General features: G+C 30.8%; 1 protein-coding gene across 8 annotated transcripts in view; it reads right to left on the bottom strand.

The window, feature by feature from the left end:
- The window catches only part of LOC111426935 (phosphodiesterase dunce), a 256,405-nt gene that overhangs the window by 85,409 nt on the left and 152,034 nt on the right, over positions 1–18,962 (bottom strand). For 2 of the 8 annotated variants that reach the window (XM_023061832.2, XM_071194355.1), the window contains exon 2: positions 3,378–4,186. The exons of 5 other annotated variants lie outside the window; for them this stretch is intronic. In XM_023061832.2, the coding sequence (XP_022917600.2) occupies positions 3,378–4,168 (791 nt within the window). In that variant the 5' untranslated portion in view covers positions 4,169–4,186. The remainder of the gene's footprint in view (positions 1–3,377; positions 4,187–18,962) is intronic. One more of the 8 variants, XM_071194356.1, reaches the window with a different exon arrangement.

Genomic DNA, 18,962 nt, shown 5'->3' with positions numbered 1-18,962 from the left:
TCAATTTTTTTTTAAATAAGCAAGACTAAATGATCTGTGTTTGTAGTACTATGCACCAAACTGTCACATGATACAGAGATTTCTGCTAAATCTTTCATGGCTAATTTTCATTTCAATATCGCAGATTCCGCTAATTGACCCAGGAAGAATGATGAAACTGTGGGATATCAAGTCTGCTGAAACTATTTCTTCAAAATTTCAATTGTTGCTAGTGCAAATGATGTATTGAAGCAATGAAATTCTTCAAGTAAGCAAGGCTCACAAACACAACTCGTTTGTGGTACTATGCACCAAACTGTCACACGAGGCGAAGACTTCTGTTAAGGCTTTCTCGGGTTGTTTTCATACCAATACCGCAGGTTCTGCTAATTAACGCAGCAAGAATGATGGAAAGTGTTTCATCATTGAAGTAAACAGTATCGACTGGGGTAACGTTTTAACAATCTGAAGTCGATTACGTTAATCATATTCTCTCGATTCTTGAATAATGAATCGCCTTATATGGTAACGAAGGTTTTGGTGAGCAATTCGCTGATAATTGCAGTTAGAGAACCGAAAAACGATCGAATGTTTACGAGGGGATCAAGAGTTGCTGCAAAACTGAAAGTAATTGAGCCGTTCGATTCATCTCCATTATTGATACTCGTTGAGCAAGCAGGCTTCAACAGCAAAGGCATGCTGTACGTTCACACTATGTTTACGATTAATATCGATTTTCTAGATTGCCTAATTATCGGTAGTTTCACATGAAACAAAATTTCTAATATTTATGTTTTAAGATATAAATACTTTTGTGGTTCATCTTCAAAACTTGGGAGTGATTATTGTCGTACTCAGTCTTACAAGCGAGGTACGAGGTTTTTATGAACACAGGAGGAGCACTCCTCCGGATGAGCTTTATGGAGTTTTCGCTGAGAAAGTAGACAGGACAACAAAGAGAAAATGTAACGATTCAGCGTAGTCGCAATTGTGGTTTCTTGTTTGAAATATGTATTTAATGTTTGTCTTTTGTAGTAGACTGACTTTCCTTTGTCCCGCCTTTTTGAGTGAATTTTACGACAATAAACAACACTGGTACAACCTCTGTGTTAGTCGTCATGGTGATAATAATTTGTCCATTTCTCTGTCTCTGAATTGCCAACCGGAGTATAAATAGAGTATTTGCGTGGTAATTATAATTTTCTATACTAGAACAATTTAGAGTGGATATGGTACGTACACTGTATTATAACTGTATGTCATCAATACGCAAACTGCAAATATTTACAAACTGACAACAACATATAATCTATTCTAAAATACTACCGACAAATTATAATTTAAAGAAACCCTCGCATCGACATCTAACATTCAATCGCAGTGATGTAAAATATTCTCATCATTATATTGAATAATGGGCAGTATTCACAAAATCCTACATGTTTGTTTGATCTTAGACATCAGAATAGACTAAAGGCATCTTTCAACAAATAGTTTCCCAAACGTGGAACAGATGACATGACCGTTGAAATGCGTACGCTTTTAGTAAAAAGTATTTCCGGAGCGCACATTCACCTGTCAGAGGAAAAGATTGGATTTGAATTGAAAACAGATTCATCACTTAAGGTAAAATTTGAAAAGAAATCCCTCATTTCATTGTGGGTTGACTAGAAAAAACAACTTCCTGAACTATTCAGCAAGGAAATTACTATTCTGCTACTGGTTACAAGCCCCCTTATATAAAAAATAAGTACAAATTGTCTTTCGGACAATTCACTTTGTCAATTTCGATCCGAATTTTAAATCACCGAGTATCAAACAGCCTCAAAGTTCTCATTAAATATGCTTACATATATATTTTTGAGAAACGCTGACTTAGAACTCGATCAGATTTACATCTTAATATCTATAAAATTCAGATTTCGACTTCTAACTCATTGAATGTACACTTGGGCTTGCTTTTAATCTACTGCAATAATTTTGAATTTTGATATATTTTATTTGCTAATTTTTTAACTACAATTAAATCAAAATCCATTAAGTGGAATCTAAATAACTCCCAATCAGATAATGCAAGTTGGTTGTAATTAGATTAACGATAGCACATCATCGAAACTTCTGGTATTCAATTCTTGTAATGCAGTGATAGGTATTTAATCAATTTCAAACTTGGAAACCACAGTTTAAATTGATAAATATAAAAACAATCTAAACAAATTTAATGAAAATTTTGAACTTCTAAATGTAATATAAAAGAAAACTTCGGTTTCTGCTCTGTAACAAAATCTTTGGGAGCCTTGGAAACGATGCCGTAAAAGTGAATAAAACAAAAACGACTGAACCTTAAAACTTTCAACTCGGGTACACCGTTCGAAGCTTGGAAAATTTAAAATGAGGTGTGGACAGATTTTCTGGGATTTACTTTTAAGTCGGGGGAGATAGAAGTTCTTACAGCAAATGTGACAGTGATTCCCATAGGACTAGTGCTTTTTTAGAAGGAAACATGTTAAGCTTGTAGAAATCGATAAAAATCACGGTGTTACTGCGTAGTTTCACTGTGGATATATTATCTGATAAAGATCTTGCATAGTCGAGAATGGATTTACATAGACTCATACGTATACCTTTTTTTGTAACAGTTTTTAGTTGTTTTCACGTTATCGTTATGATTGATTGTTAAATAATTCCAACGCGCTATTTCTATAAACCTAGCAATTTCTTGTATATATTTATTTTTAAGAAAATCGTTTTAATCCGTGTATATTTCGAGGTCTCGAAGAGTACGTGGTTTTTATTCTTGTCACGTAGAATCGCTTATCGATGAAAATGAACGAGGTAAGTAAAAATCCCATTTAGCCCGCAACGGGAATGTTAAATTTTAGAAATTATTCTTAATGTAACTTTTAACCACAACCACAATTACCATTAAAATAAATTAAATCAATAATAAGTATTAAAAATGCAAATGTTGTCCAACATCAATTATGATGTGCAATGTCATAAACATCGCAATTTTAATTAACTTCAAACAAAACGACACCATTATTGACTTATTCATTAATGTTGAATTGCAATGAAAAATAAAATTGGGCCAATAAAAATTATATTGAGGACAGATGTTTAGATATTTATCAAATTTCTGCATATGTTGTTATTCCCAAGTTAATATTAATTTATGGTTTAATGTCGAATTGTTTAATGTTTAATGTATAGGATAATTATGAATTAATTGATTTAAAAATACCTAATCACAATAAAAAATAAGAATTAAATAATAATAACAAAATATTGTGAGTGTAGTGTTTTCAGTTTTTATGAGATTGTTACTGTGTATATGCAACATTAATCATGTTAGTTCACAAAACTAACTGCTACAAAAATCTCACTTATCGACTTACTCAAAGCCGTGCTCCGAAAACACCTCACTTATTTCAGAATCACTGCGTGGTAACACCAACCTGGGCAACACTAACCCCTTCTTTCTCCGCATTTTCAACGTAGCTTGTGCTAAATGCGAATAATCTGGGCATCTCATTGGTGAATGGGGTGATAATATGGTTAATTTTCGATCCCCCGGGCTGAGACTCAAATAACCTGCCGGTGGGGGTAAGCTAAGATGCTGCGGAACTCTAGCTTTACCAGACCATAACCCTCTACGTTTTTCAGCGCTTATCTCCTCCGAAGTTCCCAAAATAGTTGCTCCTTCGCCGCTGACGGCGTGTCTTTTTAATTTCATTTCACGAGAATCGATCGACTCTAAACTTTCCGCTGATATGTGTCTCATATCTCTATCGCTAGTTGAAAGAAATGTTCGTGTAGTTCGTAAACTTTCCATACTCTTTGCGGTCTCCGTTCGTATACCGGTCGATAAGAATTGACCCTTTGCAGACCGCTCTACATCATAGTCCTCCTGGGATGAGCTGGAATGAGGGGATTTGCTCAAGAGCGAATATCTAGGAGAGATGCGCGTCGAACTTGACTCTTCGCTTTCCATGGAGTCCCCACTTGCTTGATGGGTTACAATTTGACATTGGGGTACTGCGGTATCTCCCTCAAGATTACTACTGAAAGTGGCCATTGTGGACGAAGACGAGGCCGTTTTTCTAATTGATATATTTTGCTGCGTTACCGTTACCGTTGAGGACGATTTTGATAAAGACGTAGTCGGCTCGTCATCTTCTTCTTCCATTAGTATACAGGAATTTTTCTGGTAAAAATTTATGCGGTATAAGAAATTAATGCGTAAAATTATAATATACCAGACTAGATATTTTGGTTAAAAAAAATGAGGTTTTTAAATCATAATTATTCATAATTCTGTTAATGGTAGTGTACATTAAATATTTAGGGATTGTGTTCTACGAATAGATAATTTAGGAGATGTTTTTAGAAGCTTACGTTTTAATCACATACAACAAAGTAATCCTTGCTTTATGTAGGGTAATAGAGAATAATGTTCATATAAGCGCTGTAGATTAATTTTAAATGAAAATGCGTCGTAACATTAGCTCGCATGATGCATTTTTGATAATGTTTCAAATTTAACAATTAATATAAAAATAATTTAATGTGTTTAAATTTTATATCAACATCTTTATAACTTAATTTTATATGATTAAAATCGTTCAGTATACGAACCAAGATACGATTACATAAATAATCCTAAACCATTACTATGGCATGTTAATGTTCCATGAATATGTTTTCAGTTTACAATTCGTATCGAACACGAAACGTAGAAGTACTAACATATTTCTCTCTCGTTCTCGCTTTCTCTCAAACAGAAAATATGAATTGGTGTGCGAATTTTGCCGATGTAACTGTAAATTCACCGGGTGCCAGAATTAATTAACTTCTTCAGCGATTTTTACTTTTTCATTGTTAATTCCATAAATAAAGTTACAAAACAATTTCCATCTTCACAAGCATATTGTGTTATTAAATATTGCTGTGGGCTTATTTCACCCACAACAAATACACTCGGATTGGAATTGTAAAATACAAACTTTAAATACCGTGTGACGGAAGAATCTATCTGAATGATTTTCCGGAGAGTATGCTGTCCAAAACAGAATATGCCCCCGTATTGTTACTAAAAGTAGCGTTCTGTTAATAGTTCGCATAGCAGATGGTGGTCTACCTAGCCTGGCACCGAAACAAAACGTAATTCTGCGGTTCGAAAGCGAGTTGAACGTGTTTGACTAAAGTACGATCGATATGGACAGCAAAATCCCTTCTATAATCCGTTATGCATTTGTATTAATTGAATTAAACCCTTCAGATATCGATTATGCAATTACCCTTGGATATTAAGGTTAAATTAAACTACATGAAACCATCTTAAAGTTGTTATAGTTCCTTGAATTTTAATGAAGTAACATTTAACATCTGAATATGTATATATAGGAAATATATTTGTGGAAATTTATTTATATAGTCTCGTAGTAAGTTGAAACTTTTAAGAGATTTCGGAAACTGGTCCAGACCGATTATATATTATTAGTGTATTCAACAATTTTAACAAGGATTAGAAACTACTTCATTATAATTCAAAACGTGATCCTGGTCGACTATAAATTGCTGTTTAACGATGCCCACATACAATGGCAAAAATCAATAGTAGTCCAATTGCGGTAGAGGGTTTGGGTGGAGATGATTTTTATTTCATGCTAATGAGTTTTAAATAATTAATTGATTTAGAATTTGTGATGTTATACCTAATAAGTATTGTTATAACTTCAATTTTTATTTTCAAATTATGGTATCTATTTTATTACCTAATCTAAGTCACATATTTATTTTTAAATCAAAGTAATTCTTAATTAAAGAATTTATATTGAAAAAAGAATGGAAATTAAAAACCGCGATTAACCTAATTTTGTATCTATAATTGAATGTATCTATAATGATAAAGAATTAATATATCAACCCTGGACAGCTATGCTTCGTTGAGTTAACCATGCATGCTCCTTCTTAGTTTGATTCATTTTCAAAATACAGACAGTGTCAAAATAACATATTAATACAACTCAATGTGATAAAAATATGACATCTTATATTTCATTTTTCAAAACACCACATTGTTCGAAAATAATCAAGTTAAAGGAGACAATAGAAGTCACCAACAAAGACCTGGTAGATGAACGTTAAGAAGTATAATATGATCTTTTAATTAAAGGGTTTATAAAGGACCTTTAATTTAGATGATCAAAATTAATATTTTTATTGCAATCAAATAAATCTTTATTATATCCTTTAAAAGTGTAAAAACAAAATCTTACCATCGATGTTTTTCACAGTATTTTTGCAATAAATATAACGTGTAGTTTACTTTCATTTAGGTAAGATTCTTATAAGGGCATCAGGTAGAAACTGGAGCGCAGTCTTACGCTGTAATTTAATAACTTTCAGAATATGATACGGGAAAGGAAATGTTGAGATAGCGCGAAGGATCGCTAAAAGGTATACTTATAACGTCAGTACCCTTATAATCAAGTTTGCATCTCCTGCAAAGGGCTTCCGAGCGAGTACACTGCATATCACTTTATAGCATATAACATCTATATTTACAGCAATCACAAACATTTGTAATCAAATTAATTTATAATCTACCAAGAAATTTGCTTTACATTTGTGTTATCGACCGTATAAAATCATTAATATTTTACTGTGGGAGCATATGCATTAAGTAGACACGTATTGCAATTTTCGAATCTATTTCAAAGTAAACGTGTTAGTGCATCAATTCCAGAGAGTAATATTGCGTGGATCAGATATGTATTATTAACTAATTGGTTAATATTAAAATTCGATTACGGTGAATTAAAATCCCCTGTTTAATTATGATGCTACGAGGCAGCGATCAGTAAAACGTCATTACGTTCGATTAATTAATATTTCGTTTAATTAAGATGTGGTTAATAGTTCGAAACTCCATAAGCAGATTATGTCTAACAAAATACGCGGTGTTGCTGGCTTAAATAATTGAACACGTCGTGTTCCAGCTGTCTACTCAATAATTAATTACCTCCGTGTAGGAACGTAGGAAAGTGCTGCCAAACAATTTTGAAATAATGCTGTGCACCAGCGTGGAAATATCAAGTACTATTAAAAGAAGTTTTGTTGAAAGAAATTTAAACAATGAGAATTGTTCTTTGAATTTATAATTTTTTGTGGTGTAATTACTTAAGTACTACTTTACTTCATATAAATTCAATTGGTATTACTCCGCCTCCATTAGAGTAATCAAAGGGAACAAAGGGAGATAATTGATATGTGCTGAAAGTAATGGATAGTACAGGGAAAAGCAAAGTTCGCAAGTCATTACGAGTTCCAAAAGCGGAGTTTTTAAATTGAGTTTATCTGAAATTAGATTATAACTAAAAACCTTCCGCTTGCAAAGTAATATCATTTACTCATTACTTTATAGATTACTAATTAAAATTGATTCAGATAAAGACTAAATGAATCAATAATAAGTGGGTAAGGAGATAAAGTCTAGTTTGAGATAGAATCTTTTTCATTAATAACGTTTGATACCTTTATTCCTATTTTTAAAACAATTGAAATTATCTGGTGAAATCTATAAATGTAGTGTAAACAATCCTATGTCATAAAGGTACGAATGAGTGAATATGAGCAGCAAAATTTTGTCGACGGGTAATCTTTTCCAGGGTTTGCTTGCCAACGGAGTGTGTCCTTTGCTGACTCAACAAGCCATGAAATTGTCCACTGAAACGTAAACGCGTGAAAGTTTTCCTCCCACGAAGTTTAAAATAACCGGTATAGAATTAAAAATATAAGTAATTATCATCATAAAAAGAAAAGAAAATTAAAAGATTCAAAATTAAGCAGAAAATAATTACTCTGGGGCGAATCAAGTTTTGTAATAAGTTAATATTTCTTTTTTCCTTCGTAAGATAAACTCTAAAAACCCCTCTAGTAACAATCAAGCTAAGATGAATTAATTAAAAGCTTCTTTTTTAGACTTTTTAAAGCAAAAATTGTGTGCATTTTCTGTTAAGTTAAAGTACGAATGCTCTTCAACGTTAAGATAAAATTTAATTAAATTGGGAAATCACCAAGAGGGTATTTACTGCGGACAGATTGGCACGTATCCTGACGGAAAGTAGACGGTATAATTGAATTGTGCGCCAAGGGATTTGATGATATTAACTAATCAAAATTTCGTTTTATAGGTCAGAAGTCGAAATAACGTAGAAGAATTAAAAAAAGCTTTTAACCAATTTACGGTTATTATTGGATAGAAAGTTATTATTAAAAAAGTAAACATTATCAAAAGAAGTTATTTAAAAAAAATATTTAAACGAAAATTTACAAACGAACCGCGTTGTACATAGTATATATTCAAAACCGCTATTTTGTGTTACTCTATATTAGAAAGATTAGAGAAATTGTCAACAACCTTCACCAAATTTTCAGCCTTGTCAAAGGATATTATAGAGCAACTAATGCTTCACCTTTGTAGGTGAGTGCTGCGACTATTTCCTACCCTAGCCGCCGACATTGCACAGCACACCGTGACTTGATTCCAAAATGTTAAAACTTAAATTAAAATAATTACCGCTGCGTAAAGATTTTTATGAAGTGTATCTTTAATTTTTTACTTACTTTTGACGCAAATAAATTATGAATAGACACAAATAAATATAAACCCAAAAGTAAACCTCAAATTTTTTAGTGTGTATGAAAACTTCTGCGATTCACTGTCAATCTTGCGATTTTTATACGATTTACAACGTCGTGTAGATTTATTATTATATTTCTTGTTTACGTGACTCATGTTGTCAAGTCTAACTTTTCCGGGAACTGAGCCTTCAAACAGTGAAGAGATGGTCCAGAGATCGACGATAACACTGTCCAGAAAATGTACACATCAAATGCTATAAATCACAATTTTTTGCGTTACATATTTATTCGATAATTGAAAATTATTTTATTGTGTAAGTCTATGCCTCCAATACATTTTTTATATTGCGCAATTATGTTTGCTTGAGAAATCATCACTATCCGTCAAAACGTAGTTGTAACTACCTCGTTCCTTGGCACATAGTTGCTCTAGTGTCTCTTATGGTGCCACTAGCATAACAGCCATATTAATTCAAAACTGTAATGGGGAAATGAAGTTGTTAAAATAAATTCTATGTTTTTGAGCAAATCAACTACAATTTTTCTATTTATTAGTGAATTGAAATAAATATCCATCCAAAGACGTCATTCACAAAATTTTTAACCTGTATAATACAGGCTTTCCTTTTGTAAATATTTTACAAAAATGTATCCTAAAATAACTTACCATTTGCTCCTAGATTGAAAGCAAATATACCAAACTGTATATAGTGGGTCAATAAAGTGATTGAATACCATACGTTTATCAGGTACAGATATACTGTAATAATCTACTCACATTGCAAATATACACTATGTTTGTTTATATAGCATTTTACACTAAGTTATTATTAAAAACTTCAAGTAACAAATATTTAACTAAACAAAAATGGAAAATCGAAACCAATAAAGTATTTGAACACAAGTGAAATACAATATAATATTTTTTTAAATATATTTCAAAACTTTTTAACCTGTTAGGTATAAAATGAACAAAGACCTTCCTTAAGACATCGTTTCAAATCTGTTTTATTGTAAACACTTTTCTTCCTCAATTCCAAATCCTGTATATGCCAAAGATTCTTATTCGAATTCAAATTCGTACTCTACAATGGATGTTTGGGGTCGTTGTCTTGTAAAAATATGTATCGGCTTGGATATTTAATTTTTGTATACTTTTGGAACTTCATCTTTCTGGTATTTTTTGGCCGTAGTTTTATACTAACTAGTTAGCTACTAAATTGTATTTTTGCAATTCGGTATTTGGTTAACGTCAAACTATTTGTCATCCATCAAATACGAAAATGTTGAATTTACTCTCGTCTTTGCATATCCTAGGTGTTTTGTTTTATTAGCTTCAATAATAAACAGTAGTTTATTAGTTACACGCCTGTTGAAGTTTTCTTCTGAATTCTTTTTCACATTTTTTAAAATTTGTCTTTCATCTCTGCTGTATGGCTTTTTTCACTTCAACAGTTATAAAATAACCTAGTAAATGAATGTTCGTAACAAATAATTCATAAAAATAGAATCTTAAAATTGTTAACGGCTGTAAATGGGTTAACATAGTTCGTAGAAAATTGAGCACAGCAATAATATAAAAGAAATAAATTTAATATCCAAGATTTATAAAGCATAAACAAGATTACATCAACCTCATATTCACACCGGTTTTTACTGGTTTTATGATATTAGTTACATGAATTTATTTAGTTCCTTTTTCATCTACTTTATTACCAACCCGACATTTAGTCTCTCTCCACCACACCAAGAACACAATATAAAGTTTCATTTCCCGCATTGATTACAACGAAGCCAAGAAATATTTCTTCGAATTGGCGACATATGTAGTAGATGTTAACAACAGGAGATTAATAGAAAATTATACCAATTATAATTAATTGCCACAAGAAGCTGATACGTTGAGATTCAGGAATTGGTTGTAATTAGTACGTTAATCTATTGTAGGTCTCGGATTTCTAGATTTACTCTAAACGTTCCCCTGCCAATTTAGAATTTCCTTTACCTTTGTATTTAGAGTTTCAAACAATTCTAACTGTTCGTTAGCTCAATTAAATCTATACATAATGCATTAATCTTTATAAATTTAAAATTATAAAATTGTATTTACATTAAACTGTTCGTTGCTTAAAAAATATATTAAATATTCGAGCTGATTCCACAAGATTTAATGTACACACTACTAAGAGAATACATTTTAGGTTAAGTCCTTACAATTCAACCAGACGGTATATGCCTACATCCCTTAATTATTCATGATGCTTAAATCTCTGCTTTCAAAGAGGGTTTCTATGCATAAATTTCTGTGTCGGTTTTACAGTGACATCTCGATTTTAATGTCCTTTAAAAATTCTATTATACTAAATTATATTTTGGTTTTGTCACAATAAAGGCACACTATATTAGTCATGGTGATTGCGAAAACATTATGTCTAGAGCATTGTTGGGAGCTGTTGTTTCCAAATTATTTTTGGAATGTTGCCAGAACTACTTACCGAATACCACGAGATGTGTAACGTGGTTGAAAGCGATATTATTTTTATAGTTATTAATAAAAATCACAAGTTTACGAGAAATTTTCTGATGACTAACCGTCAGATGGTTGAATTCGAATGTAATTCGCTAAACATCAAACTGTTTTAATAGCCTTTTATTTTATACTAACGTTTTTGTGATTCAGATATGAATCAGAGAAACAAAAAATTCGATAACCTTTATGATTAAAATTTATTACGAGATGATTTAATCTTTGAGTGGTGAGCGTTCAAAACGCTGTTAAGATCTAATAAAAATAAATTTAAAGAGTATTACTTCCTTATTCACTTGAAATTTATCGGAAACACTTTATGTTGTTATCATTGTATTATCCCAAGAATTTTACTACTAACTAGAATCTACTAAGTTATGTAACAATTTCTATTATGATAAATATACGCTTGCCTCACTGTAGCATAAAAAGTGTCTTTTATTTAATGATAAAAAAGAAACCAAGTAAACCATATTAGGGTCCCTGCGTTATCTTTATTTATGGGCCAGTAGGAAACGATGATAAAACTAGGTGGATATACAAGACTATACCCCAAATGGGTAGTAAAAGGGGAAGGCATAAACCACCGTTATCTTGTGGCTTACGTTCAATATTCTAATAGAAAATACAGCGCGAATTAATGTTGCGTGTAAATTATAAATTTGCACGCAATATAAATATTTAGTTGTTTACTGTTGTACAATTTTGCCGAGAACGTAGAATATTGTAGTGATATAGATTAACTGATTTTGCAACAATTAATACGTAATGTGGATCAAATACACGAATTAATACAACATACAAGACAATGTTCTTGGAGATAAAAGGATTAAATGTTACTATTATGAGGTATTAGTTACATCACATAAACAGATTTACTTTGAAATCCTGACTATGAGAATTAACTAATTATTATTAAAGCGTGTTGTATATGAAACATAAACCAATCGATGAACATATCGCCAATTTGTCGTTAGTAAAATTAATTTAAAATACTCCATGTTAATAAATGAATTAATTAACAATTGTATAATAATATAATACCTGAATTATTGTTGTATCAACAATGTTAATTATAATTTAAATTCTTGTTACCTAATTACTAACATTATCTAATTAATAAGATTATTATTATAGCACACATACATTTTTATTAATTTTTTTCGAATTCCCTTGAGTCGACCTATTTCTGTCTCTTACCATTAAGACGAGAAGCAAGTGGTTTCTGTCGGAACTGTATCTTGTCACGTGAAATGAACATTTAGAAATATTTTATACTCGGCTGAAGACTTCCTGTAGAATGAAGTCAAGAGGAAATATCTATCGAAACCAAAAAGCATTCGATATCAAATCAAATATTCGCCTGCAAACTTAATCAAAAAGAAAAATAAAAAAATATTAATATGCATGTTATATAGTTCATGTTGAAGTTTGGCATAAAATAAACATTGTAACGATTAAAATGAAATCAGGTTATCAATGTTTATAAGCCCTTGTATAAAATATTCAATTATTATTAGACCTTCATGCGTAGGGAACGTTATTACATAAATTTAACGTGAATAAAGGGCTAGGATAGACAACAAGATTATCTGTGGCCATTTTAAAAGATATATTTACATTCGCTATTTGATGCATTTCTAACACGGAAATGTGTTTACATGTTTATTTATTGAACAATGTTTACCGTATACAAACGAAAACGTTTTCCTACCTTGGGACGGAATATCTCAAGCGTAAATACTATAACAAGAAAATACTAAATGGAATATTATATCATCTTGTTTAAATAAAAATGCTATAATTTTTGTAGGTTTCATTATATTGTTATAAATAATTGGTACTCCACAAATATTTCATTTATCACACGTTAATTAAGTACGATCTCCTACATAACGCTTGATGCGGTAGGACAATATTAGAGTGGGAATTCAGGTATCTATCTGTACCGTATAATACACGTATTCTGCAATAAATGTCAAGCGTGGATATTGGACGTGAGGGAAATTTACAACCCATCGATTATCACTGGTGACACGGCGATTCGCAAGTTAATAATTTTCAACGAATGACGTCGACTTCTAAATACGTCCTTGTAATACGAACCAATGAATAATGATCAATCATTTTGTCTTGAAAAAAATGTAAGGGCGAGATTTTTTTTGAACATGACTAACTCTATAGTGTAATTGAGTATAATAAAAAGTCTACATCTAATTTCTTTCTTTCAACTCCTTCCAAAGGTTGTTCGATTTATAAATCGCAAAATTAAAGAAAATCATGTCGTCTTATTACAGTATTTGAACATCACTTTTCATTAAATTAAAGTACAGCTAGAGTCTGCATTTACTACACATAGCGGTGAAGTAATTTCCTACGACTTCCAATCTCGGTTATTAGAACCTCTAGGGGAAGGCACCACAATCAAAGAAGCGGAAATGCTATTAAACTTCCCACGAATGTTATCATTAATTCCAATAACCAACGTAGGATTTTTACGATTTCCGCCAGAGATAAAAAATCGGCTTCAACATTATGGAGAGAAATGATTACTACTATTGATATAAAATCCTAATGTTGTAGTTTTCGGTAGATTCATGGTTATAGGTCAAGAAATATTTACCAAATGCTTTATTATTTCATTTTCCTTTATAATCCTATATTATCATATTTAGATAATTAATCTGTTGTATCTATTTTTGGTGATAATTAGATTGTTGTTATTGCTATTTTATGTCGCTTCAAGATTTTCAGAATGTTAATTAAAAGTATACAGGAATAGTTTAATGAACAATATCTTGTATGTACATTCGATTTCTAGTAATATCAATGATTTACTATATTTTTCGATATATTCCATTATTATTATTTCGATAATTTTATTTCTTGTTAATTATGCATTATTTAAGAACTCTATATAAAAAACCCTTTTAGTTACATTACAGTAACAAATAGTTCTTGTAATCGAACCTTCTTAACACACAATACGTGGAATGATTTTAAGCAGTTTTCAACCAGAAAACGGAGTTTTTGGCACACTTCTTAAGAAGTAATTTGGACCGAGTACAAACAAGCCTGTGAACGCATCCAAATGAAGTAAGTGACGAGAATTCGTAATTGGAAATCATGAGAAGACCGAAAAAGTGGCTTAAACGAGTTTAATCTTAGCCCACGAATTGTGCCAATGGATGCCCAAGTAGGACGGGTTAAAAATTTTTAAACACGAAAATATTTGAATTTTTAACTTTAGTTTTACGGTGATTTTTTTACATCAATTCGCTAATTAAGCCATAGGTTTAAATCTTTTTGACACGCAAATATAAAAAAAATAAATATAGTGGCGAAAAAATAACGCACTACTAAAGTAAAATCAATGTTTTTATTCTATCTGTGATGGACATTGAGCGTGACCATTGAAAACTTTGAAAATACATAAACAAAAATTAAATGCTGTATTCTGTATTTTCTGTAAATTTAAACTCCCTAATAACATATTTGCCTCTCTATTTCTATTTTGTAGCATCGTAATTTATTTTAATATCTCTAAAATGAAGTTTTATAAAATGGGAAGTTATTTAAATAAAACTAGATTAAAATCTCGGAATAGTAAAATAGATGCAAAGAAAATTGAACCATAACAAGATACTTGAGAATACCATTAACATTTCCTACAAAATAATAAGGTCGTGTCGGTTTTTATCAAAACATCGTAACGTTTTCATATTCTTTATACAGTAATAGAAAATATTTATTCAGAAACACAAGTAAATTTTATGAAGAAAAACTAATATAACATAACTGACGTTAACGTAGTTAGATTTAACGCTTTTCCACTCTCCTCTTCTATTTAAACTTTCAATTCCACCTTTATTTGCTTCATGCCACCATCCATTACATTTCTGAATGGATATCTCAAGAGACACCAGAATGAAGCGTTGAGTTAAATGGGAGGCACAAATTTCTAGCACAATGCTACGAAGACTTAGTGATCCGCAAAAGTTAATTGGTTTTACTTCAGAGTAAAACAAAAGTCGCAGTTTTTTTTGTAAAAATAAACACAAAAAATTGCTTTTAAATTATTTTGAAAATAAATAGATAAAAGTTCATCACAAAACTTAGTTACTTTTTGACTAAAATGTCATAAAGGCTGCATATTTATTTATATTTACCTGCAAGTTCCAACAGAATACTTAATAGAACAGCAAAAAATTTGTTTTTCATAAAAACATCAGCTTGGAATGTTTATTACGACAAAACTTGAAAGAGGGTTTTTTCAGTGTTGATACACACACGGAGCATATCGATTGTGCAGTCTCTTTAATTATTGTAAAAATGATATGAAAAGGTTCTTCAACTTTATTTCTAGTAATTATTTGAATTTCGTTGTGCTTTATAGTCGATAGTTCTGAATGGTTTAATGTATTTAATCAAATGACAATCAATAACCCAGGCCTGCGATGAAAGAATTACAAAAAGAAACTGATAGCTGCACTTATGGAATAGCAAGAAGCAGTCTACAAAGAAACTGAACCAATTAAGTCAAACTACCAAGTTTAAACTAAGTTAAATATATAATAAAGACCTATATTTTGAAGAACTCAAAGCTATAAACGACTTTTGCGGATTTTCATGTCGTTTGCTTCAAAGTTTTGAATGCCTGGGTATACAAAAAAACTTTCACTCTTATCAAGTTAACGACTTAAAGCTCCTTATTTGTGAGCTGAAGACGAGAAGGAACAAATCGATAAAAAAATTTTGACGATATTCATCAACACTTACAATTGACGAAATGATCTGGTCATAGTGGAACCTAAAATACTTGCTGTCGATATACTTTCACATAGTTATAAATTGTAGTTACATTTTTAAAACTAATACGTTAAGTGTTTACTTTTAAACCCGTATATCGTTTTCAAACAAATTTAGTTTTATTATTCCGCACTGAATGTTTACTTAAAAAAAATTTAGTTATTGAACAATGGAAAATATTTAAAAATTGAAACTCATAACCGAATCAAAATCGGACCAAGTTTTGTATAGAACAATACATCGAATACCAGCCCTACTGTTTCTGTGGATAATAGGGCAATTCTCTGTGCACGCCCGAAGCTGTATTTCAAAGCTGAGAAGTTCAATTAGGTTAGGTATGTTTTAGTATTCGTAAATTAAGTTTAGAATAATAATTTAATAGATAAATATTGAAATCGAACCTTAACACTTTCGCTGAACATGTAAAAATTGTGTGAAAAGTATAAAAGTTTTAATAAGATTAAAGTTATTTATAAAGTGACTTAAACTGTAATTAAATAATTTACTAAACTAGTTAAAATACCGTACGGGAATATTCTCGGTAATCATAGTACTTAACGCTCATTTCAATTGATCTTCCAGTAAACGTAGAAGATTGTTTTCTCGAAAAAGATCATTTATTTTTAGATGGTAGGTAATTGGATTTCATTTCTACCATAGAACACGACATAACAGGTACATAATACAAATACAAGATAGAATTATACAGAACAATTTTAATCAATCCACAAAATGAAGGAAAATAACCCTTTTACAGTTTTGGCAAAATATCTCTAAACATTAATCAATTTAATTTAGCGAAAACGGGTAGGGATAATCTTATATTAGGTAGATATCCTCGTTACTATTTCGCTAAAAATATCGCTTCTCCTTCAGGACTAATATTCGTCTAGAACTTTTTGACGTAAACACACAAATGTGTTTGGCTGAGATAACCGCACGCGTAGGTAGTAATTATAGCCATCCATTATCATAGGGAATCTAAAGAAAAAAACGTGAACCAGACGACATTGAACATGTAGCCAACATGCAAACAACGCGTAAACTTTGTATTATTCTATAAATAATTAAGCCACCACGCTGCGCCTAGCCGGTGAATGTGATGCAGTGAAAACTGAGAAATATTTTCATGATCGTTATGTTTACGTAACGGTTCAAGGATTTCGAGTCGGTGTGTTAACCACAGCGGCAAATTGTTTTAATTCGTTAAACGTTCTGATAATTGAGGATGTTATAATTTGAATTTGATTCGTTTGAGAATATTCAACGGTTTTGTCTAGATTTACCGACGCAATTTGTTATTTCATTCCTTTGGATATCGGTTGTTAGCGGCTATTTACCAAACAACGTTTAACGTGGAAAATTAATTGTCTTTGAAGTTATGGTTTGTTTAAATCCCATTTCTCAGGAGTTCTAAATAGAAAATCATGCATATATTTTAAGAAATTGTCGCTACATGTTTGAATGGTTTGAAATTCTAAATCCGGTTTATTTTGACTAGATGACTAATCTTTTGATGATACCAAGATTGATTTAACAAAATCGAGAAATTTTCTCATTGTTTGTTTGATGTAAAACTTTTTTTTAAACTATCCAATAATTATGCTTTCAATTATAATGATAGTATCAATGCTAGAGTCCGACAGAAATTACAAACCCCAACTGTATTTTCAATTCCGGATTCATACCACTGAAACGAGAGTTTTGTTCAATTGGAAAACGAACACAGAAAATGAACCAAACCACAAAAACAATTTGTGAACTTTCGGAAAAAGTTAACTACTAAACACATCCCAAATACGTCCATTTATAATGTATTTGTTTCCACGAATACAGTTACATTCCTTTGAATAATTATAGGTGGATAATAAATTATTATTATTATTTGCTTCGTGAAAAATGGATTGAGAAAAGTAAACGGAAATGCATTAAAGCTGATAGATTTTCTACCCAACTAAAATAGGTCACTGTAAAAAAGATTTCTGCGTAGTTGAAATGAATAAGTTTTATGAAATGAATATCAATTCGGTATAAGAATCTAAAACCGATTTTAAAGGTGATATTCAACAGCATTTCAAAATAAATTTTATCTATTATTCCGAATAGAAATCGCCAATAATAATTATTATGTTTGTGTTTATCTTTGTTTTAAATTAATGTCAAAATATATTTTATTAAAAATACAATTAATTAAATGAAAATTAACGTGTAAACAACAAGAATGATAGCTTCATTTATTAATTGTGTTTTGTTCATAAATCATTTAAAATAAGAATTAAGTAATGACTCTATAAATCAGTTTAATAATTAATAGGAAAATCTATTGATTTTCTTCCTTTATAGATATTGAATAGGATAGCCTTGAATACGTGAGTTTATAGCAACGAAATTTTTTATGAATTGTATTGAGAAAAGAATTTATTGATGTGTTGTAACTCCGGTGATAAATAACGAGCAAGAGAAAAATAATGAATTTCTACATTGAAATTACGTAAATTATCGCGTATCAAATCATTTCTAAAAGAAACTCTTCCGGTTCTCGTGAGCTCTCATTTCTCTGATTGTTCTTTTCGAATTGCTGCTAAAGATTTTATCTAGTTCTCTTTATAATCCGATTGAAATCTGTTTCTGCTAACATTGCTTAAATTTGGATTGTCGGGTCATTTCTTTTGGTTTAAGCAACTTTGTTCTCATTTCAAATAAGTCAACTATGGTTGACAGTCAAAGTAAGTCGAAGTGCTTGATGTGAAATCTGTTATTGAAAATTTTGACTGGCTTCTATTTTATTTATTCGAATCTAGTTTTAACCTTTAACACATTGAAACAACCAGTAGCAAAAAGAAAAAGGAACTGAAAATCCTTTTCTTTTAGTCCGTTCCTAATATCGACCCACAAGAGGTCTATTACCTTATCTGATCTAAATACAGTACCTTGGTAAATTGCATTTCAAATTAAATATAAGTTTTTAGATAAGCTGTTAATATATAGACTAATTTTG

Source organism: Onthophagus taurus, chromosome 2 (genome assembly GCF_036711975.1).
Source record: "Onthophagus taurus isolate NC chromosome 2, IU_Otau_3.0, whole genome shotgun sequence".
Taxonomy (NCBI): Eukaryota; Metazoa; Arthropoda; class Insecta; order Coleoptera; family Scarabaeidae; genus Onthophagus; species Onthophagus taurus.
The sequence above is the reverse complement of the archived record's forward strand: the minus strand, read 5'-3'. Positions and strand labels throughout refer to the sequence as shown.